This window comes from Stegostoma tigrinum, chromosome 35, assembly GCF_030684315.1.
Source record: "Stegostoma tigrinum isolate sSteTig4 chromosome 35, sSteTig4.hap1, whole genome shotgun sequence".
Lineage (NCBI taxonomy): Eukaryota > Metazoa > Chordata > Chondrichthyes > Orectolobiformes > Stegostomatidae > Stegostoma > Stegostoma tigrinum.
The window spans coordinates 8,690,410-8,713,075 of record NC_081388.1 but is presented as its reverse complement, the minus strand read 5'-3'; the positions used below and the strand labels follow the sequence as shown (position 1 = coordinate 8,713,075).

Sequence of the window (22,666 nt, the reverse complement as noted above, 5' to 3'; positions counted from 1 at the left end):
GCCCCCAGCCCGCATTCACATTCAGCTGCAATTTGTACAGTAGATGCTTGACTCAGTTGAGTCAGGACTATCTGACCTCAGACCAAAACCCCAGGGAAGAAAGCCCAGTGGAGAAAAAGACAAAACTAATATTTCGAAGAGAAGGTGGACATTAGACTGAGATTCTTTCTGAAGAATACAATACGAGACAGAGCAATGTGTCTCAGGCACCAGTTTGATTTACCCCATAGAATTCTCACTTTATGGAAGCAGTGCAATTGCCCCATTGAGTCCACACAGCTGCCCCAACCCCTCTGAAGAGGGTCCTGACCAGGCCCATGCCCTTTAACCCTACATCCCCCATATCTAACCCACAGGGCCTACATATCCCTGTACTCTGGTGCACTTTCCCCATGGCCAATTCACTGTGACTGGCACCCCTTTGGGCGGAGGGGAAAAGATACCTGAGCACTCCCAGTCACAGCAATAATGTGCAACAACCAGCAGGCAGAATGTACTCAGGCTCCTGGTGTTGCGTTGCAACAGTGTAAGCCACTAAGCCTCCATGCCACCCCTGCCTAGCATCTAAGTAAAGAGGCAGGGATACAGCATGGAAGGCCAGTCTGATCAACGTTTCTTACGCTGAACACCCAGGTGTCCTTATTCGCAAAGGACCAGATGTAATTGGAGCAAACTCAGGACAGTTCACACCAGTGTTCCTATTATAGAGGGAATGGTGTGAATAGTGATCTCAGATGTGGAAGTCCCATTTTGTGTTGCCAACAAGACCCTGTAGTCACTGTACTGTTTAGGCATCACTGCTTGCATTCAGTAAAAATAGCAGCCAGAAAAGCTTTCTGGGGGTTCATAGCATAACCCCAGGGATAACAACTCGCGTGAGGATGCAGAAACAAACTAGGTGCAAGAAACAAGAGACAAGGAGTCACTCTTTTATTGGAGTATTCCATCAATAGCTGAGTGGAGTTCGCTGGTGCTTCCTGTACAGGAACAAGGCCATCAACAAAGCAGAGATCAGGGAGACAGCTGTCACTGTCAGGGACAGCATCACAACCAGCTCAGACTGCACACCTACACAACAAGGAAATACCAATGGTTACTGAGGGAAACTGGGACAAAGAGGCAAACTAGCAGTCAGGCAACTCACCGCCTGGAGACATCTCCTGCATCCTTTGCTCATCCTCAGTCAGGGGCTCAGTTGCCAGGCTGGTCAGCTCAGGATCCAGAATGAGCAGGGGGCCAACAGAGGACTCACCCTCCCACTTCAATCCAGCTTCACTCTCTGCAGGAGAGAGAGCAGTACGGTTAGGTTCAGGAAGGGGTGTATAGCCCGAACATCTCGTGGGTCAGTGACTTACCAGCTTCAGCTCCAAGGTCTCTCCTTCCTCTGAAGGGAAGGATGATGTCCCGTGTGCTACCACAGTTCCCCACATGGCAACAGGCACAAATGTCACTGCTTGATTCCTCCAGTGGGGTCCAGCTAAACAGGAGAAAAAGCTCATGAACCACATGGGGCATCACCTCACCAACAACATCACTCAGGGACAGTGAGTGGGGGCAGAGGGTAGGTCAGAAACCACTCACATCTTGTGCAGCTTCTGGAAAGTACAAGCTTTGTTCCTGGAATCTCCCTGATCTACTGCAGCAACTTTCAGGTGACAGGTGATGAATATCTGAGGGACACATTCAGCACAAGTCAGTTTGGCTTCACCCCACTGGGTGGGAGTGACTAATCAGCAGCTTCCTCTTACCAAGGATTGTTCATCTCCATAGAAGCGGAAGGCATCCAGGTCAAACCTGAGCTTGTCCGGCTCCCGCTGGTCTCTCAGCAACACAAAGGTTGAAAAGGAGTCCTCAGCTTTGCTGTCTACGAGGCAACTGCAGGTGAACAAAGGGCCATGAAGTGAATGGAGTGAAGCCATTGAGATGGAAGCAGCTGGAGAAAGCAGAGAGCTCCTTACCCATTGTAGTCAATGATGCTGTATCTGGGGCTGGAGCCCTTGTCTGGGCTCAGTGTAGCTACACAGCGGTCAATGTACAGCTTCAGGGGCAAGTGGTTGTCCATTGAAACAGATGCCTCAATGTGAATGAGGTCTCCCAGGGAGTAGACAGTGGAAGTGCGCTCTGTGTGCCAGTCACCTGAAGTACAAGAGGACAAGGGTTACAGATAGTAGGTGCAGCTCCCAGTGAGTGACACCAGGAGATCCCTCCCCAGCCAGCCCTCACATACCATTCATTAGACGCAGGGAGAATGACAGATGCCCTTCTCCAGACCTGGTGGAGCTGAATGGGATCCAGGTGGGCTTGATGGGGTCACTGCTCACATTGCCCGTCCTGGGGAGAGACAGTGCAGCCATTTTAGGCTAGTGTCAGGTGACAGCTACAGATGATGTTGACAATCTAGCAAAGGCTCACCTCAAATAACGACACACAATGGGAATGACAGCTCCATTGGTTCTCACAATGACAGACCCAGGATAGTTTGGGATGTGGGTCAGGTGGGTGGTGTAGATCAGGAAGTCTCCAGTCATCTGAAAGACAACAGATGAAGGAATGGGGAACCAATTTGAAATGAAGGTTCTATGCAACACAAGGACATCATCCCATTCCCACAATTACTTAGGGAGTTGACAGGCTCAGTGCCAGCCTCTTGTTTGCTCACAAGCAGTGACACCAGTTTTACAGGCAATACATCATAGCTCAGAGGTTCATCATTTTGGACCAATTTGACAAGGTAGTGCATCAATCAATTGATCAGCAATGATCAGATAGGGAATGCATTTACAGTGGAAATGAACAGTTGTTGAAACAGATGGATGGTTTTTGTAGAAACTAGCAATAGAAATCACTGAGGGAACAGTCACGTGACCCCAATTCTCTCAGACATTTTGGTTTCCTCAGTCATCAGCAAACCTAACATTTGAGCATCTTGAGAGGACAAGGCTAAACTATTCAGCAAAGTGATTGAATAAAGTCAGCTTCAGTAAATAGACCAGGGGATAATCTAATAATGCAGAAACAGAGCACATATCCCAAAAGCCCAGTTGTTCCAAAGGCAAGGAAAGTGGGAATTTGGAGCCCTTCAAGAACAAGGCAGCTCAAAGGTAATGTTGTTTTTAGCAGTGTCACCCTCAAGGGATGAGAATGTCAGTAGAGCTGACTAAGGAGAAACAAGACTCAAACATCGAAAGCTAATCATATCCAGGAGAACCAGAAATAATCTCAATGCCATAGGGACAGAGGGGTTTGGGGCCCACAGAACCACTTCAGCCACAGTCAAATCTAGAAGAGACAATCTCAGTTTGAGAACAAGAGAAAGTAGACCTCAATAACCACAGCATTGGAGCCAGCATTACAGCAAGGAACACTATAGACCAAGCTTCCCACAACTATGGAGGACTCCCATTACCTGCAATCTGCTACCACACTCATGCAGGCCATAGTCAAAGAGGACAGTGTGGTTCTCAGGGTAGACCCTGGTTGGCTGACAGCCTGCTGTCCCCAGGGTCAGGTCAGCAGCATTAATTGGGTGCCTGGTTCCAAATAAATCCAACTGGGCCCTGACCTGCAGCTTCTGCTCTCCACACTGCACCATCACAGTCTGCAGTGGGGACACACTCCCACCCTCAGACATTCTGAAACTGGAACCAATGGGACCCCCATGAGGAGGGACTCTCTCAGGTACAGGGGTGGCTCTCACTCCTCTCCATGGATGCCTCAGGTTCAGTTGCTGAGTTTCCAAGCAACAAACAGCTCCAAATAACAACACAGGGAATAAACCCCTCACTACAAAATCCCCCATGATCACAAACACTTCAACCATCCCCTCCAGCCCCCACCCAGCTCCTTTTATACACACAACCTGCACTCACCTGACACCAATCAGACCAGAAGCAGCAACAATGAACCAATGATCCAGCCCCAATCTCTGGAAATTCCACCAATGTCTACATCCATTGGCTTCTTACCAGGAGGGCCCATTTCATTTGGACCAATGGGAATGGCTGGGAGTTGCCATGCTGTCACCTGACTGCATTCAGCTCCACAGGTTCTCATGGTGATGGCCCCCTGAGAACAATAGAGTCACAGAGTCTTCTGGCTTAGAGAGAGGTCCTTTGGCCCGGAATGATGCACGCTGACCAAAATGCCTATCCGTGCTAAAATCATTTCCTTGCACCAGGACCCTGTCCTTCTAAACCTTTCCCATCCATGTATTTGTCCCAATGCCTATTAAATGTTGTTAATGTAGCCCCTCAAGCACTTCCGTTGGCCCCTTACTCCATGTGTGTACCACTCTCAGGGTGACCAGGTTTCCATGTATTTACAAGACTCTCATGAGCTTATACACTTCGAGGAGATCTCCTCTCAGTCTCCTACACTCTAAAGAAATTAGCCTGAGCTTGTCCAACCTCTACCTCTATCTCAGGGCAACTGTTTCATCTTTTCCAATTTAATAGGATTGTTCCTGTAACAAGGTGACCAAATCTGAACACAATACTGCAAGAGGAGATACAGAGCCTGTTTTGTGGAGGATCTGCACTTGACTTGCAACAAACTACTTGCCACAAACTGGACGAGAAGCACCTCATGTCCTGCCTCAGGAGCTGACAGCCCAATGGCCTAAACGTGGATTTTACCAGTTTTAAAATCTCCCCTTGCCCGGCCTCATCTCATGATCAACCCTACCTCTCATCCCTACCTCCTTGACCTGATACAACCTGTCCACCTTCTCTCCCACCTATCTGCGCCTCCCACCTCACTGACTAATCCCCACCACCCCTACCTGCACTCACCTGTCACCATCCCATCTACCTTCCCCAGTTCAACCCCTCCTCTTTCTATTAACTTCTGAGCTTCCTTCCCCTTCTCCAATTTCTAAAGAAGAGTCCCGACCTGAAACATCAACTTTCCTGCTCCCCACATGCTGCCTGGCCTGCTGTGTTCATCCACACTTTGTTAGGCTGATACGCCAAATGTGTCGTCCTCATCTGCAACACAACTTCCCACCTTCGATACTCAATGCACACATAGACGAAAGCCAGTTTGTCAAACGCCATCTTCACTGCCCTGTCTAGCCGTCACTCAGCTGTCAGAGAATTGTGCGCCTGAACTCCAATGTCCGTCTGTTCCACTACACTCCTTACAGCCGTACCGTTCACCCTGAAATTCCCACCTTGATTTCGCTTTCCACAATGCAACACCTCACACTTATCTATAATCAAATCCATTTGCCATTTATCGGCCCACTTCCACAGCTGATCAACATCATGTTGCAATTTCTGAAAAATTTCCTCACTATCCACAATACTATCTATTTTAGTGTCATCTGCCAACTGACTAATCATGCCTTGTACACCCTCATCTACAGCATTGATATAGATAACAAACAGCAATAGGCCCAGCACTGACCCCTGAGGCACACCACGAGTCACAGACCTCCACTCCGACAAGCATCCTTTCACTATTACTCTCTGCTTCCACCCATCAAGCCAATTATGTATCTCGTTTACTGGATACTATTCGAGCTAACTTTCCAGAGCTGCCTAAAACATGGAAACTTATCAAAGGCCTTACTGAAATCCATACGGACTACGCCTCCTGTGCTGCCATCACACTTCCTGAACATTTCATCAAAGAACTCTGACAACTTTGTTTGGCATCATCTCTAATGCACAAAGCCACACTGACTACTCCTAATCAAACCCTGTCTTTTCATATGCATGCATATCTTATCCCTCAGAATCTTCTCAAGTAACATGCCTATCACACATGTTATGCTTACAAGTCTATAATTCCCAGATTTCTCTTCTCAGCACTTCCAATACTTCCAACACCTCCTCCACTGTGACATGGACTGTCACCAAGATATCACCACTGACTTCCCAAAGTTGCCATGTCTTCATGTCATTATCCACAGTTCACAAAGAGGCAAACTATTCATTGAGAACCTCATTCGTCTCCTGCAGTTCCACACATGCATGCCCACTCTGGCCATTCAGAGTTCCTATTCTCTCTCCAGTTATTTTTATGGCTTTAACATACGGAAAGAATCTATTTGGATTCGCCCTGACATTTTCAGTCAAAGCTGACTCATGCCCCTCTTGAGACATCCTGATTTCCTTCTTCAGTTAAATCCTGTAACCCCTCTCTACCTCCATGGCTTCCCTTGATCCCAGTTGCCTGTACCTGATCAATCCCACCTTCTTTGTTCTGGTAACAGCCGTTTTCATCCAGGGTTCCCTACTCCTGCTTCAATCCTGTATAACTCCATGACTCTGACAGTCTGTGAAAGAGCAAAGTCAATAACAATTTTTCAGTTAAAAACTGATAGAGCCACAGATGCAGTGAATCAGAAACAAAAACAGAAATTTCTGGAAAAGCTCACCAGAGCTGGCAGCATCTGTGGGGAGAAATCACAGTTACTGTTTCGGGTAGAGAGACCCTTCCTCTGAACAATTCTTCAACAGTGACCAAGGATATGAACATATTGCGTTCATCAATAGGACAAACATTGAGGGCAAATTGAGATGTTCAGAACAAGCTCCTAGTTAACATAGAGAGCGGACTTGCTTCAGTACAGATGTATCGGGGTTGGGGGAGTGGGTAAGTGTAAAGATTAGTTCACACTGATTGAAAGTGACCTGCACTTGTTTCCATAGGAACCGTAACTAAATAAAGATGAAGACACAGAACATGATTGTGAAGAGATTACCTGGTCCAAAAACCCAGAATCCTATACATTGTAAAAGAAAATAGCGGCTTCACCAGAGGAGTCCATGATGAAAATTCCACGAGATGAACGTTCCTGAGATGATGTTATGGGGCAACTACCTTAGTTATCAGGAAAGAGTTCAGCTGCAAAAGAAATTCAGGAGATGAAGAGTTCTCCAGCTAACGTGATAGAGTAACGCCCCTGGGGTAGCACGAGTTTCAACCTCAGCTCAAAACACCAACATTTCAAGCAGTCTGCTGATGTAGAGCTTTAGAATAGGATCGAGGCCAATAGCCCTCAAGTCAAAGACCCACCAATCTGCCAAGTCTGAAGAGAATGAATTCAGGGAGAATTACAAAACCTCCAGGATGCCATGAAGTTGTAAAATCGGAGACTTGGGGGAATGTGGGGTCACGGTTAATTTAATGGTCCGTGCAAAATAGGGTAAGGTTTGATGGAGATGTTGTATGAAGTAATAATTTTGAACGGTTTAACTCTAGGAAGAGTTTTATCCAATCATGTCTTGAGGATCTTGGAACCCAAAGAGGTTAGAGATCTTAACCTAGATTTCCTCATCATTGTGGGAGCAACTTGGTAAATTAGGTGGTTTGTGATCACTGTCACTCACTAAATGAGACCTTGTTTTTTCGAAAAAAATGGCCTCTTCTGGTTGAGACTCATTGGTTACTTTACTTGCCCACCAGCCGGGTTGGTCACGACGAGAGGCTCGTAGCAATGAAGTGCCCTGACCACAATCTGAGGGTGGTAGGCAGGGCAATGTATACAACATGTACCATTCGGCCCTGTTTACTTTCAGATTGGTGCAGTCGCAGGATCGCAGTAAAAACAGATTTGAAAGCGTCAAACTTTGAAAGAGTCATTGGAAGCAGCAAGGCAAAAGGAATCAGGTGAGATATCCACATGCATAAGGCAATGCCAGGGTCCGTGCCAATAGATGAGATGAGCTGACGCACTGAGTGCCAACCCTGCTCTCAATCCCAAGTCCTCAGTGGCTGGTTACTGGTGCCATCTGATTCCATGAAAAGACATTGCTTTCTGTCTACATTCTTCCTGAAGCTTCCTCATCTACCCAGAACAACAGCTGCCCGGACAATGTCAAGCCAACAATGTAACAAAGAGCCAAGCTTACTGTGAGCCTTTAAGGGGTGGTGAAGGGCTGGTTACTGTCCAAACTACCTTAAAGTAAATGCATTCTGATCGTGTCTCTTTTCAAGTTAAGAACGTGCTGAAAGCGATTCGCAGACACTGGGGTGAAAAGTTTGAGGAGATTGGTAGTTGGGGTTGTGAATGAGGTTGTAGACATGCTGGCCGAGCCGTTGGCTTTGGGTGCAAACATTTCATCGCCCTGGTAGATAACATCATCAGTGTGCCTCTGGGGAAGCGATGGTGTTCTGTCCCACTTGTTATTTATATGTCTCTGTTTGCTGGAATGGCTGGTATAGCTTCCAGTTCTGTTCCTCAGTGATTGAACTGTCGCAATGTACAAACCACTGAGAAACAGAACCGGAAGGAATCCCAACCATTCCAGCAAGCTGAGACACAGAATTAACTAGTAGGACAGAACACCATCGCTTCCCCAGAGGTGCACTGACGACGTTACCGAGCAGGGTGATGAAACGTTTGCATCCAAACCTGTTCGCTCAGTGAGCACATCTCCAACCTGAATGGGGTGAAATTTGAAGTGTTGCATCTGTGGTAATGTAGAGAGAAGCAGCAGGAAAGCTGGGCACAGCAAGATCCCACAGAGGTGCTCACTGAGGGAAAACGACTGATCAGAATGCCAGCAAACATTCACCTGTGCTTCTTTGAACACAGTGCCTGGAGTATATTTAATTTACAAGCAAATATGTGAGTGGAATGGTGATGAATTTAACTTTTTACCCAACATAACGTAGCTCCAACAGTGCTTGCCCACAAAGAGGTACTGAAGCATGGTGCGAGATCATAGAAAGTTAGCCCCAGTGGCTTCTCAGAGAAAGGATGAACACAGTAATACTTCCACACACCCAAAACTAAGTGCTCAGATGCACAGAACACCCCTTCGTTATCCTCCAGACTGAAATGATTGAATAACACTGTCAGAGGACAAGCTCCAAGCTCAACAATATTGTTCTTTCTCTGCCTGTGATTGAATGCCGTGGGTAATTACGATGGCCTTGTGGTATCATAGTTAAACCAGAGACACAACAGGTGATTTTCTGAGGAGCTGGTGTCAAATCCCACCATAGCAGATGCTGGAATGCAAATTCATTGAAAATATCAGTCATTAACCTGTCCAATAATGACAGAGTCTGTAACCAATTGTTGGGAGAAAACCCATCTAGTTCACCAACATCCTTTACAGAAGGAAACTGCCATCCTTGCCTGGACTACAGCTGCCCTCTGGACAATAAACACGCACCTAGCCTGTGCCACCCTCATCCATGAGGAAATTATTATAAAAATTGTTTGACAATGGTTGGTGCCCTGCTTGATGTAAATCAAAACAGGATTACTGAAACGCTCCAGGGCACTAAACATCGTAGAACATTTGTGTGAAGATATTACAGGAGGAGAACACATTATAGAGAAACACACCACCACAGTAATGGAGTTTTTAAACAGCTAAAGCTTACAAAGGTGCTTGGGCAGTAACTGTCAAATGTGTGTTGTGGCTATCTTTGTAATTAGGTCATCAGCAACTGGGTGTAGTTTTTGGAGCAGAAGGGATGACGCTTGATTATTGTTCACCTTCAGGCCCCAGTTGTTAACGAGGGCCTGAAGGCATCTTCAGGCCTCTACTTTCCAAAACAGGGCCCCCATCCTGCACTCACATTCAGATGCGATTTGCAGAGTAGATGCTTGAGTCAGGACTATCTGATATCAGACCAAAACTCCCAGGAGAAAGCCCAGTGGAGAGAAAAAAACAAGCATTTAGAAGAGAAGGCGGATATTGAACTGAGATTTTTTTTGAATATTAACAAGATAGAGCCAGAGCAATGTGTGTCATGCACCAGTTTGATTTACCCCTTAGAATTCTCACCAGTATGTAAGCAGCCCAAATGTCCCCTTTAGTCCACACTGCTACCCCAAACATTCCGAAGAACAGCCCAACACCCTTTAACCCTACGTCCCCCCATCTCTGACCCAGAGTGCATATACATCCCTGTACTCTGGTGCACTTTCCCCACGGAAAATTCACCAGGACTGGCGCACCTTTGGGCTAGGGGAAAACACCTGAGCACTAAACCCAGTCACAGGGTGAGTGTGCAACCACCAGCAGGCAGATTGAACTCTGGTTCCTGGTGTGGCATTGCAGCAGTGTAAACCACTAAGCCTCCATGCCACCCATGCCCAGTAGCCAGGTAAAGAGGCACAGATACAGCATGGAGGGTCAGTCTGATCCATGTTTCTTACTCTGAACACCCAGGCATCCTTATTCACAAAGGACCAGATGTAATGGGAGCAAACCCAGGACAGTTCACACCAGTGTTCCTATTATAGAGGGAAATGGTCTGAACAGTGATCTCAGGCGTGGAAGTCCCATTTTGTGTTGCCAACAAGACCCTGTGGTCACTGCAAGCAGTGAAGCCTAAACAGTACATTCAATAAAAATGGATTTAGAAGGTTTTCTGGGGGGTTCATAGCATAACCCCAGGGGTATCGACTCATGATGATGCAGAGACAAACTAGACACAAGAAACAAGAGACAAGGAGTCACTGCTTTATTGGACTATTCCATCAATAGTTGAGTAGAGTTTGCTGGTGCTTCCTGTACAGGAACAAGGCCATCAACGAAGCAGAGATCAGGGAGACAGCTGTCACTGTCAGGGACAGCATCACAACCAGCTCAGACTGCACACCTACACAGCAAGGAGAAACCAATGGTTACTGATGGGAACTGGGACAAAGAGGCAAACTAGCAGTCAGGCAACTCACCGCCTGGAGACATCTCCTGCATCCTTTGCTCATCCTCAGTCAGGGGCTCAGTTGCCAGGCTGGTCAGCTCAGGATCCAGAATGAGCAGGGGGCCAAGCGAGGCCTCACCCTCCCACTTCAATCCACCTTCACTCTCTGCAGGAAGAACAGTACGGTCATGGTCAGGGAAAGCGTGAAAAGCCCCAGAGTCTCATGAGTCAGTGACTTACCAGCTTCAGGTCCAAGGTCTCTCCTTCCTCTGGAGGAGAAGATGATCTCCCTTGTGCTACCACAGTTCCCCACATGGCAACAGGCACAAATGTCACTGGTTGATTCCTCCAGTGGGCTCCAGCTAAACAAGACAAAAAGCCCATCAACCACATGGAGCATCACCTCTCCCCAACAACATCACTAAGGGGCAGCAAGTGGGAAAAACACTCACATCTTGTGCAGCTTCTGGAAAGTACAAGCTTTGTTCCTGGAATCTCCCTGATCCACCGCAACAACTTTCAGGTGACAGGTGATGAACATCTGAGGGACACATTCAGCACAAGTCAGTCAGTGTTTAGTCACTCCCACCCAGTGGGGAGAAGCCACTCAGCAGCTTCCTCTTACCAAGGATTGTTCATCTCCATAGAAGCGGAAGGCATCCAGGTCAAACCTGAGCTTGTCCGGCTCCCGCTGGTCTCTCGGCAACACAAAGGTTGAAAAGGAGTCCTCAGCTTTGCTGTCCACGAGGCAACTACAGGTGAACAAAGGGCCATGAAGTGAATGGAGTGAAGTCATTGAGATGGGAGCAGCTGGAGAAAGCAGAGAGCTCCTTACCCATTGTAGTCAATGATGCTGTATCTGGGGCTGGAGTCCTTGTCTGGGCTCAGTGTAGCTACACAGCGGTCAATGTACAGCTTCAGGGGCATGTGGTTGTCCATTGAAACAGATGCCTCAATGTGAATGAGGTCTCCCAGGGAGTAGACAGTGGAAGTGCGCTCTGTAAGCCAGTCACCTGACATGCAAGAGGACAAGGGTTAGTGTGAGTTGCACCTACTGAGTGACACCAGGAGATCCCTCCCCAGCCAGCCCTCACATACCATTCATTAGACGCAGGGAGAATGACAGATGCCCTTCTCCAGACCTGGTGGAGCTGAATGGGATCCAGGTGGGCTTGATGGGGTCACTGCTCACGTTGCCCGTCCTGGGGAGAGACAGTGCAGCCATTTTAGTCTAGTGTCAGGTGACAGCTACAGATGATGTTGACAATCTAGCAAAGGTTCACCTCAAATAACGACACAATGGGAATGACAGCTCCATTGGTTCTCACAATGACAGACCCAGGATAGTTTGGGATGTGGGTCAGATGGGTGGTATAGATCAGGAAGTCTCCAGTCATCTGAAAGACAGCAGATTAAAGAATGGAAACAATTGGAATTGAAGGTGCTATGCAACATAAGGAATTGTGGGAATGGGATGATGTCCTTCAGGAGCTTGGCAGGTGCCAGCTGCTTGTTTGCACACAAGCAGTGAGACCAGTTTTAGGGGCAATAAATCATAGCTCAGGGGTTAGTCATTTTGGACCAATTTGACTAGGTCATGCATCTTGCAATAGATCAGCAATGATCAGATAGGGAATGCATTTACATTGGAAATACACATTTGTTGAAGCAGATAGATGGGTTTTGTGGGGAAAAGAAACATTGAAGGAACTAGAACATGGTTGTGATTCTCTCAGACACATTCTGGTTTCCTCAGATATCAGCAAAGCTCCAATATTTGAGTCTATCACAAGGATAAGACCAAACTAATCAGCAACGTACTCAAAACAGAACAGGGGATAATCTAATAATAGAGAAACAGAACACTTATCCCAGGAGCCAAGTTATTCCAAAGGCAATGAAAGTGGGAATTTGGAGACATTCAAGAGCAAGGCCCCTCTTAACCTTTTGTTAAAGGGTATGATCCACACAGGATGGGGTTTAGAGGAGTGACTAAAGAGAAAACAAGCCTCAAAACATAGAGCTGATGAAGCTCAGGAGAACCAGAAATAACTTACAGGCCATGAGGACACAGGTTTAAATGGTTCTGTGGTTCCCAAACCTGTCTTAATCTAAGAGAGAGAATCTCAGTTTGAGACCAAGAGAAATTAGACCCTATACCAACAGCACTGCAGCTAGCATCACAGCAAGAAACACCACAGTTAAAGCTTCCAGCAACTATGAAGGACTCCCATTACCTGCAATCTGCTGCCACACTCATGCAGGCCATAGTCAAAGAGGACAGTGTGGTTCTCAGGGTAGATCCTGGTTGGCTGACAGCCTGCTGTCCCCAGGGTCAGGTCAGCAGCATTAATTAGGTGCCTGGTTCCAAATAAATCCAACTGGGCCCTGACCTGTAGCTTCTGCTCTCCACACTGCACCATCACAGTCTGCAGTGGAGACACACTCCCACCCTCAGACATTCTGAAATTGGAACCAATGGGACCCCCGTGAGGAGGGACTCCCTCAGGTACTGGGGTGGCTCTCACTCTTCTCCATGGATACCTCTGGCTCAGAAACTGTTGCCAGGTTTCAGAGCAACAAACAGCTCCAAATAACAACACAGGGAATAAACCCATCACGACAAAATCCCCCATGATCACAAACACCTCAAACATCCCCTCCAGCCCCCACCCAGCTCCTTTTATACACACAACCTGCACTCACCTGACACCAATCAGACCAGAAGCAGCAACAATGAACCAATGATCCAGCCCCAATCTCTGCAAATTCCAAAAAAGTCTAAATCCATTGGCTTCTTACCAGAAGGGCCCATTTCATTTGGACCAATAGGAATGGCTGAGAGTTGCCATGCTGTCACCTGACTGCATTCAGCTCCACAAGTTCTTCTGGTGATGGCCCCCTGAGTACAATAGAGTCACAGAGTGTTCAGGCACAGAGAGATGTTCTTTGGCCCAGAACGGTGCATGCTGATCAAAATGTCCATTGTGCTAATTTCATTTCCTCGCACCTTGCCCCTATCCTTCTAAACCTTTCCCATCCATGTATTTGTCCCAATGCCTATTAAATGTTGTTAATGTAGCCCCTCAAGCACTTCTGTTGGCCCCTTACTACGTGTGTGCACCATCCTCAGGGTGACCAGGTTGCCATGTCTTTTCAAGACTCTCATGAGCTTATACACTTCGAGGATATCCCCTCTCAGTCTCCTATGCTGTAAAGAAATTAGCCTGAGCTTGTCCAACCTCTACCTCTATCTCAGGGTAACAGTTTCACCTTTTCCAATTTAATCGGATTGCTCCTGTAACAAGGTGAACAAAACTGAACACAATACTCCAAGCAGAGATACAGAGCCTGTTTTGCAAAACATCTGCACTTGACTTGCAACAAACAACTTCCCACAAACTGGAGGAGAAGCACCTCATGTCCTGCCTCAGGAGCTGACGCCCAATGGCCTAAAGGTGGATTTTACCAGTTTTCAAAGCTTCCCTCCCGGTCCTCATCTCATCTCAGGCCTCCTTGGCCTGATACATCCTGTCCTAAGTTCTCTCCCACTTATCTGCGCCTCCCACCGCACTGACTAATCCCTATCAGCCCTCCCTGCACTCACCTACCACCATCCCACCTATCTTCCCCAGCACCACCCCTCCTCTGTATTAACTTCTGACCTCCCTTTCCCCTCTGACATTTCTGAAGAAGGGTCCCAACCTGAAACGTCAACTTTCCAGCTCCTCTGAAGCTGCCTGGCCTGCTGTGTTCATCCACACTTTGCCATGCTGACACTCCAAATAGGTCCTGCATATCTGCAACACAACTTCCCACCTTAGATGCTCATTGCCCTCATTGGCGAATCCCAGCGTGCCAAACGCCATCTTCACTGCCCTGTCTACCCGTCACTCTGCATTCAGAGAATTGTGCATCTGAACTCCAATATCCCTCTGTTCCACTACATTCCTTACAGCCCTACTGTTCATCCTGAAATTCCAACCTTGAACTCACTTTCCAAAATGCATCATGGAAACTTATCAAAGGCCTTACTGAAATCCATATGGAACATGACTCCTGCCCTCCCATCAAACTTCCTGAACACTTCATCAAAGAACTCTGACAAATTTGTGAGGCATCATCTCTAATGCACGAAGACATGCTGACTACTCCTAATCAAAACCTGTCTTTTGATATTCATGCATATCTTATCCCTCAGAATCTTCTCAAGTAACTTGCCTATCACACATGTTACGCTTGCAAGTGTATTATTCCCATGTTTCTCTTCTCAGCACTTCCAATACTTCCAACACCTCCTCCACTGTGACATGGACTGTCACCAAGATATCACCACTAACTTCCCAAAGTTGCCATGTCTTCATGTCATTATTCACAGTTCACAAAGAGGCAAACTATTCATTGAGAACCTCATTCATCTCCTGCAGTTCCACACATGCATGCCCACTCTGGCCATTCAGAGTTCCATTTCTCTCTCCAGTTATTTTTATGGCTTTAACATACGGAAAGAATCTATTTGGATTCGCCCTGACATTTTCAGTCAAAGCTGACTCATGCCCCTCTTGAGACATCCTGATTTCCTTCTTCAGTTAAATCCTGTAACCCCTCTCTACCTCCATGGCTTCCCTTGATCCCAGTTGCCTGTGCCTGATCAATCCCACCTTCTTTGTTCTGGTAACAACCTTTTTCATCCAGGGTCCCCTACTCCTGCTTCCATGCTGTATAACTCCATGACTCTGTGAGTCTGTGAAAGAGCAAAGTCAATAACAATTTTTCAGTTAAAAACTGACAGAGACACAGATGCAGTGAATCAGAAACAAAAACAGAAATTTCTGGAAAAGTTCACCAGAGCTGGCAGCATCTGTGGAGAGAAATCATAGTTACTGTTTCGGGTAGAGAGACCCTTCCTCTGAACAATTCTTCAATAGTGGCCAAGGATATGAACATATTGTGTTCATCAATAGGACAAACATTGAGGGCAAATTACGATGTTCAGAACAAGCTACTAGTAAACATAGAGAGCGAACTTACTTCAGTACAGATGTATCGGGGTTGGGGGAGTGGGTAAGTGTGAAGATTAGTTCACACTGATTGAAAGTGACCTGCACATGTTTCCATAGGAACCGCAACTAAATAAAGATGAAGGCACAGAACATGATTGTGAAGAGATTACCTGGTCCAAAAACCCAGAATCCTACACATTGTAAAAGAACATATCAGCCTCACCAGTGGAATCCGTGATGAAAATTCCACGAGATGAACGCTGCTGAGATGATGTTATAGGGCAACTACCTTAGTTATCAGGAAAGAGTTCGGCTGCAAAAGAAATTCAGGAGATGAAGAGTCCTCCAGCTAAGGTGATAGAGTAACGCCCCTGGGGTAGCACGAGTTTCAACCTCAGCTCAAAACACCAGCATTTCAAGCAGTCTGCTGATGTAGAGCTTTAGAATAGGATCGAGGCCAATAGCCCTCAAGTCAAAGACCCACCAATCTGCCAAGTCTGAAGAGAATGAATTCAGGGAGAATTGCAAAACCTCCAGGATGCCATGAAGTTGTAAAATCGGAGGCTTGGGGGAATGTGGGGTCACGGTTAATTTAATGGTCCATGCAAAATAGGGTAAGGTTTGATGGAGATGCTGTATGAAGTAATAATTTTGAACGGTTTAACTCTAGGAAGAGTTTTATCCAATCATGTCTTGAAGATCTTGGAACCCAAAGAGGTTAGAGATCTTAACCTAGATTTCCTCATCATTGTGGGAGCAACTTGGTAAATTAGGTGGTTTGCGATCACTATCACTCACTAAATGAGACCTCGTTTTTTCGAAAAAAATGGCCTCTTCTGGTTGAGACTCATTGGTCACTTTACTTGCCCACCAGCCGGGTTGGTCACGACGAGAGGCTCGTAGCAATGAAGTGCCCTGACCACAATCTGAGGGTGGTAGGCAGGGCAATGTATACAACATGTACCATTCGGCCCTGTTTACTTTCAGATTGGTGCAGTCGCAGGATCGCAGTAAAAACAGATTTGAAAGCGTCAAACTTTGAAAGAGTCATTGGAAGCAGCAAGGCAAAAGGAATCAGGTGAGATATCCACATGCATAAGGCAATGCCAGGGTCCGTGCCAATAGATGAGATGAGCTGACGCACTGAGTGCCAACCCTGCTCTCAATCCCAAGTCCTCAGTGGCTGGTTACTGGTGCCATCTGATTCCATGAAAAGACATTGCTTTCTGTCTACATTCTTCCTGCTGCTTCCTCATCTGCCCAGAACAACAGCTGCCCGGCCAATGTCAAGCCAACAATGTAACAAAGAGCCAAGCTTACTGTGAGCCTTTAAGGGGTGGTGAAGGACTGGTTACTGTCCAAACCACCTTAAAGTAAATGCATTCTGATCGTGTCTCTTTTCAAGTTAGGAACGTGCTGAAAGCGATTCGCAGACACTGGGGTGAAAAGTTTGAGGAGATTGGTAGTTGGGGTTGTGAATGAGGTTGTAGACATGCTGGCCGAGCCGTTGGCTTTGGGTGCAAACATTTCATCGCCCTGGTAGATAACATCATCAGTGTGCCTCTGGGGAAGCGATGGTGTTCTGTCCCACTTGTTATTTATATGTCTCTGTTTGCTGGAATGGCTGGTATAGCTTCCAGTTCTGTTCCTCAGTGATTGAACTGTCGCAATGTACAAACCACTGAGAAACAGAACCGGAAGGAATCCCAACCATTCCAGCAAGCCGAGACACAGAATTAACTAGTAGGACAGAACACCATCGCTTCCCCAGAGGTGCACTGACGACGTTACCGAGCAGGGTGATGAAACGTTTGCATCCAAACCTGTTAGCTCAGTGAGCACATCTCCAACCTGAATGGGGTGAAATTTGAAGTGTGGCATCTGTGGTAATGTAGGGAGAAGCAGCAGGAAAGCTGGGCACAGCAATATCCCACAGAGGTGCTCACTGAGGGATAATGAGTGATCAGAATGCCAGCCAACATTCACCTGTGCTTCTTTGAACACAGTGCCTGGAGTATATTTAATTTACAAGCAAATATGTGAGCGGAATGGTGATGAATTTAACTTTTTACCCAACATAACGTAGCTCCAACAGTGCTTGCCCACAAAGAGGGACTGAAGCATGGTGCGAGATCATAGAAAGTTAGCCCCAGTGGCTTCTCAGAGAAAGGATGAACACAGTAATACTTCCACACACCCAAAACGAAGTGCTCAGAAGCACAGAACACCCTTTCGTTTTCCTCCAGACTGAAATGATTGAATAACACTGTCAGAGGACAAGCTCCAAGCTGAACAATATTGTTCTTTCTCTGCCTGTGATTGAATGCCGTGGGTAATTACGATGGCCTTGTGGTATTATAGTTAAACCAGAGACACAACAGGTGATTTTCTGAGGAGCTGGTGTCAAATCCCACCACAGCAGATGCTGGAATGCAAATTCATTGAAAATATCAGTCATTAACCTGTCCAATAATGACAGAGTCTGTTACCAATTGTTGGGAAGAAAACCCATCTCGTTCACCAACATCCTTTACAGAATGAAACTGCCATCCTTGCCTGGACTACAGCTGCCCTCTGGAAAATAAACACGCACCTAGCCTGTGCCACCCTCATCCATGAGGAAATTATTTTAAAAATTGTTTGACAATGGATGGTGCCCAGCTTGATGTAAATCAAAACAGGATTACTGAAACGCTCAAGGGCACTAAACATCTTAGAACATTTGTGTGAAGGTATTACAGGAGGAGAACACATTATAGAAAAACACACCACCACAGTAATGGAGTTTTTAAACAGCTAAAGCTTACAAAGGTGCTTGGGCAGTAACTCTCAGATGTGTGTAGTGGCCATCTTTATAATTAGGTCATCAGCAACTGGGTGTAGTTTTTGGAGCAGAAGGGATGACACTTGATTATTGTTCACCTTCAGGCCCCAGTTGTTAACGAGGGCCTGAAGGCATCTTCAGGCCTCGACTTTCCAAAACAGGGCCCCCATCCTGCACTCACATTCAGATGCGATTTGCAGAGTAGATGCTTGAGTCAGGACTATCTGATATCAGACCAAAACTCCCAGGAGAAAGCCCAGTGGAGAGAAAAAACAAGCATTTAGAAGAGAAGGCAGATATTGAACTGAGATTTTTTTTTAATATTAACAAGATAGAGCCAGAGCAATGTGTGTCATGCACCAGTTTGATTTACCCCTTAGAATTCTCACCAGTATGTAAGCAGCCCAATTGTCCCCTTTAGTCCACACTGCTACCCCAAACATTCCAAAGAACAGCCCAACACGCTTTAACCCTACGTCCCACGCCGTCTCTGACCCAGTGTGCCGATACATCCCTGTACTCTGGTGCACTTTCCCCACGGAAAATTCACCAGGACTGGCGCACCTTTGGGCTGGAGGAAAACACCTGAGCACTAAACCCAGTCACAGGGTGAGTGTGCAACCACCAGCAGGCAGATTGAACTCTGGTTCCTGGTGTGGCATTGCAGCAGTGTAAACCACTAAGCCTCCATGCCACCCATGCCCAGCAGCCAGGTAAAGAGGCACAGATACAGCATGGAGGGTGAGTCTGATCCATGTTTCTTACTCTGAACACCCAGGCATCCTTATTCACAAAGGACCAGATGTAATGGGAGCAAACCCAGGACAGTTCACACCAGTGTTCCTATTATAGAGGGAAATGGTCTGAACAGTGATCTCAGACGTGGAAGTCCCATTTTGTGTTGCCAACAAGACCCTGTGGTCACTGCAAGCAGTGAAGCCTAAACAGTACATTCAATAAAAATAGATTCAGAAGGTTTTCTGGGGGTTCATAGCATAACCCCCGGGGTAGCGACTCATGATGATGCAGAGACAAACTAGACACAAGAAACAAGAGACAAGGAGTCACTGCTTTATTGGACTATTCCATCAATCGTTGAGTAGAGTTCACTCGTGCTTCCTGGACAGGAACAAAGCCATCAACAAAGCAGAGATCAGGGAGACAGCTGTCACGGTCAGGGACAGCATCACAACCAGCTCAGACTGCACACCTACACAGCAAGGAGAAACCAATGGTTACTGAGGGAAACTGGGACAAAGAGGCAAACTAGCAGTCAGACAACTCACCGCCTGGAGACATCTCCTGCATCCTTTGCTCAACCTCAGTCAGGGGCTCAGTCGCCAGGCTGGTCAGCTCAGGATCCACAATGAGCAGGGGGCCAAGCGAGGCCTCACCCTCCCACTTCAATCCACCTTCACTCTCTGCAGGAGAGAACAGTAGTCAGGTTCAGGGAAAGGTTGTATAGCCCCATCATCTCAGGGGTCAGTGACCTACCAGCTTCAGGTCCAAGGTCTCTCCTTCCTCTGGAGGAGAAGATGATCTCCCCTGTGCTACCACAGTTCCCCACATGACAACAGGCACAAATGTCACTGGTCGATTCCTCCAGTGGGGTCCAGCTAAACAACAGAAACAGCCCATCAACCACATGGAGCATCACCTCTCCCAACAACATCACGAAGGGACTGAGGTGGGGGAAGGGGAGGAAGAAAAAAACATGCTCACATCTGGTGCAGCTTCTGGAAAGTACAAGCTTTGTTCCTGGAATTTGCCTGATCTACTGCAGCAACTTTCAGGTGACAAGTGATGAAAATCTGAGGGACACATTCAGCACAAGTCAGTCAGTGTTTAGTCACTCCCACCCAGTGGGGAGAAGCTAAGTCAGCAGTTTCCTCTTACCAAGGAGAGTTCATCTCCATAGAAGCGGAAGGCATCCAGGTCAAACCTGAGCTTGTCCGGCTCCCGCTGGTCTCTCAGCAACACAAAGGTTGAAAAGGAGTCCTCAGCTTTGCTGTCCATGAGGCAACTGCAGGTGAACAAAGGACCATGAAGTGAATGGAGTGAAGCCATTAAGATGGGAGCAGCTGGAGAAAGCAGAGATCTCCTTACCCATTGTAGTCAATGATGCTGTATCTGGGGCTGGAGTCCTTGTCTGGGCTCAGTGTAGCTACACAGCGGTCAATGTACAGCTTCAGGGGCATGTGGTTGTCCATTGAAACAGATGCCTCAATGTGAATGAGGTCTCCCAGGGAGTAGACAGTGGAAGTGCGCTCTTTAAGCCAGTCACCTGAAGTACAAGAGGACAAGGGTTACAGATAGTAGATGCAGCTCCCAGTGAGTGACACCAGGAGATCCCTCTCCAGCCAGCCCTCACATACCATTCATTAGACGCAGGGAGAATGACAGATGCCCTTCTCCAGACCTGGTGGAGCTGAATGGGATCCAGGTGGGCTTGATGGGGTCACTGCTCACATTGCCCGTCCTGGGGAGAGACAGTGCAGCCATTTTAGGCTAGTGTCAGGTGACAGCTATAAATAATGTTTATAATCAAATAAAGATTCTCACCTCAAATAACGACACACAATGGGAATGACAGCTCCATTGGTTCTCACAATGACAGACCCAGGATAGTTTGGGATGTGGGTCAGGTGGGTGGCATAGATCAGGAAATCTCCAGTCATCTGAAAGACAGCAGATGAAGGAATGGGGAACCAATTTGAAATGAAGGTTCTATGCAACATAACATCCTTTTTCCACACTTCCTCAGGGAGCTTGGCAGGCTCAGTGCCAGCCTCCTGTTGGCTCACAGAAAGAGTGAGACCAGTTTATTGGCAATACATCATGCTCAGGGGTTAATCATTTTGGACCAATTTGACAAGCTAGTGCATCAATAGATCAGACAGAACACTTACACTGGAAATACACTTTTGTTGAAACAGATGGATGGGTTTTGTAGAAAGAGACAGTAGAATCACTGAAGGAACAGGAACATAATCCTGATTCTCAGGCACTGCAGGCACATTTTGGTTGCCTCAGTCATCAATCCTCCAATATTTGAGTATATCAGGAATACAAGACCAAACCAAAGTGACCTCAATAAAATTAGTTTCAGAAAACAGAACAGGAAATAATCTAATAGAGAAATAGAACACTTATCTCAAGCCCAGTTATTCCAAAGGTGAGGAAAGTGGGAATTTGGAGTCTTTCAATAGCAAGGCAACTCTGAAAACTCTTGTTTAGGAGGAGTGACACCCCCACAGGACAGGGATCAGAGGAGCTGACTAAGGAGAAACAAGCCTCAAAACAGAGCTGGTCAAGTTCAGGGAGAACCAGAAATAGTCTACAGGCCATGGGGACAACAGAGGGGCTTGGGACTTAGAACCCCTTCAGCCACAGACTAATCCAGAAGAGACAATCTCAGTTTGAGAACAAGAGAAAGTAGACCCCAATAACCACAGAATTGGAGTCAGCAGTACAGTAAGGATCACTTTAGACCAAGCTTCCAGCAACTATGAAGGACTCCCATTACCTGCAATCTGCTGCCACACTCATGCAGGCCATAGTCAAAGAGGACAGTGTGGTTCTCAGGGTAGAAACTGGTTGGCTGACAGCCTGCTGTCCCCAGGGTCAGGTCAGCAGCATTAATTAGGTGCCTGGTTCCAAATAAATCCAACTGGGCCCTGACCTGTAGCTTCTGCTCTCCACACTGCACCATCACAGTCTGCAGTGGAGACACACTCCCACCCTCAGACATTCTGAAACTGGAACCAATGGGACCCCCGTGAGGAGGGACTCTCTCAGGTACAGGGGTGGCTCTCACTCTTCTCCATAGATACCTCTGGCTCAGAAACGGCTGCCAGGTTTCAGAGCAACAAACAGCTCCAAATAACAACACAGGGAATAAACCCATCACGACAAAATCCCCCATGATCACAAACACCTCAAACATCCCCTCCAGCCCCCACCCAGCTCCTTTTATACACACAACCTGCACTCACCTGACACCAATCAGACCAGAAGCAGCAACAATGAACCAATGATCCAGCCCCAATCTCTGCAAATTCCACCAAAGTCTAAATCCATTGGCTTCTTACCAGAAGGGCCCATTTCATTTGGACCAATAGGAATGGCTGAGAGTTGCCATGCTGTCACCTGACTGCATTCAGCTCCACAAGTTCTTCTGGTGATGGCCCCCTGAGTACAATAGAGTCAGAGAGTGTTCAGG

At 47.0% G+C, this 22,666-nt stretch overlaps 3 protein-coding genes across 3 annotated transcripts; all 3 read right to left on the bottom strand.

Moving 5' to 3' along the window:
* Positions 1-946: 946 nt before the first annotated feature.
* Positions 947-3,592, bottom strand: LOC132206336 (zona pellucida sperm-binding protein 3-like). The gene is made up of 8 exons (XM_059639997.1): positions 3,407-3,592; positions 2,413-2,528; positions 2,228-2,331; positions 1,959-2,136; positions 1,749-1,875; positions 1,582-1,670; positions 1,356-1,477; positions 947-1,068 (listed from the first exon to the last, which is right to left on the bottom strand). The coding sequence occupies exons 1-8, from the start codon at positions 3,590-3,592 to the stop codon at positions 947-949; spliced, it is 1,044 nt and encodes a 347-aa protein (XP_059495980.1).
* Positions 3,593-10,450: 6,858 nt separating this feature from the next.
* Positions 10,451-13,040, bottom strand: LOC132206335 (zona pellucida sperm-binding protein 3-like). The gene is made up of 9 exons (XM_059639996.1): positions 12,855-13,040; positions 11,916-12,014; positions 11,716-11,848; positions 11,453-11,630; positions 11,243-11,369; positions 11,070-11,158; positions 10,858-10,979; positions 10,649-10,783; positions 10,451-10,572 (listed from the first exon to the last, which is right to left on the bottom strand). Exons 1-9 carry the CDS (start codon positions 13,038-13,040, stop codon positions 10,451-10,453), a joined length of 1,191 nt encoding a protein of 396 aa, XP_059495979.1.
* Positions 13,041-13,872: 832 nt separating this feature from the next.
* On the bottom strand, positions 13,873-22,156 carry LOC132206334 (zona pellucida sperm-binding protein 3-like). Its single transcript, XM_059639995.1, has 11 exons — positions 21,971-22,156; positions 21,007-21,122; positions 20,820-20,923; positions 20,551-20,728; positions 20,341-20,467; positions 20,167-20,255; positions 19,939-20,060; positions 19,731-19,865; positions 16,419-16,546; positions 15,649-15,746; positions 13,873-13,915 (listed from the first exon to the last, which is right to left on the bottom strand). Exons 1-11 carry the CDS (start codon positions 22,154-22,156, stop codon positions 13,873-13,875), a joined length of 1,326 nt encoding a protein of 441 aa, XP_059495978.1.
* Positions 22,157-22,666: the final 510 nt, after the last annotated feature.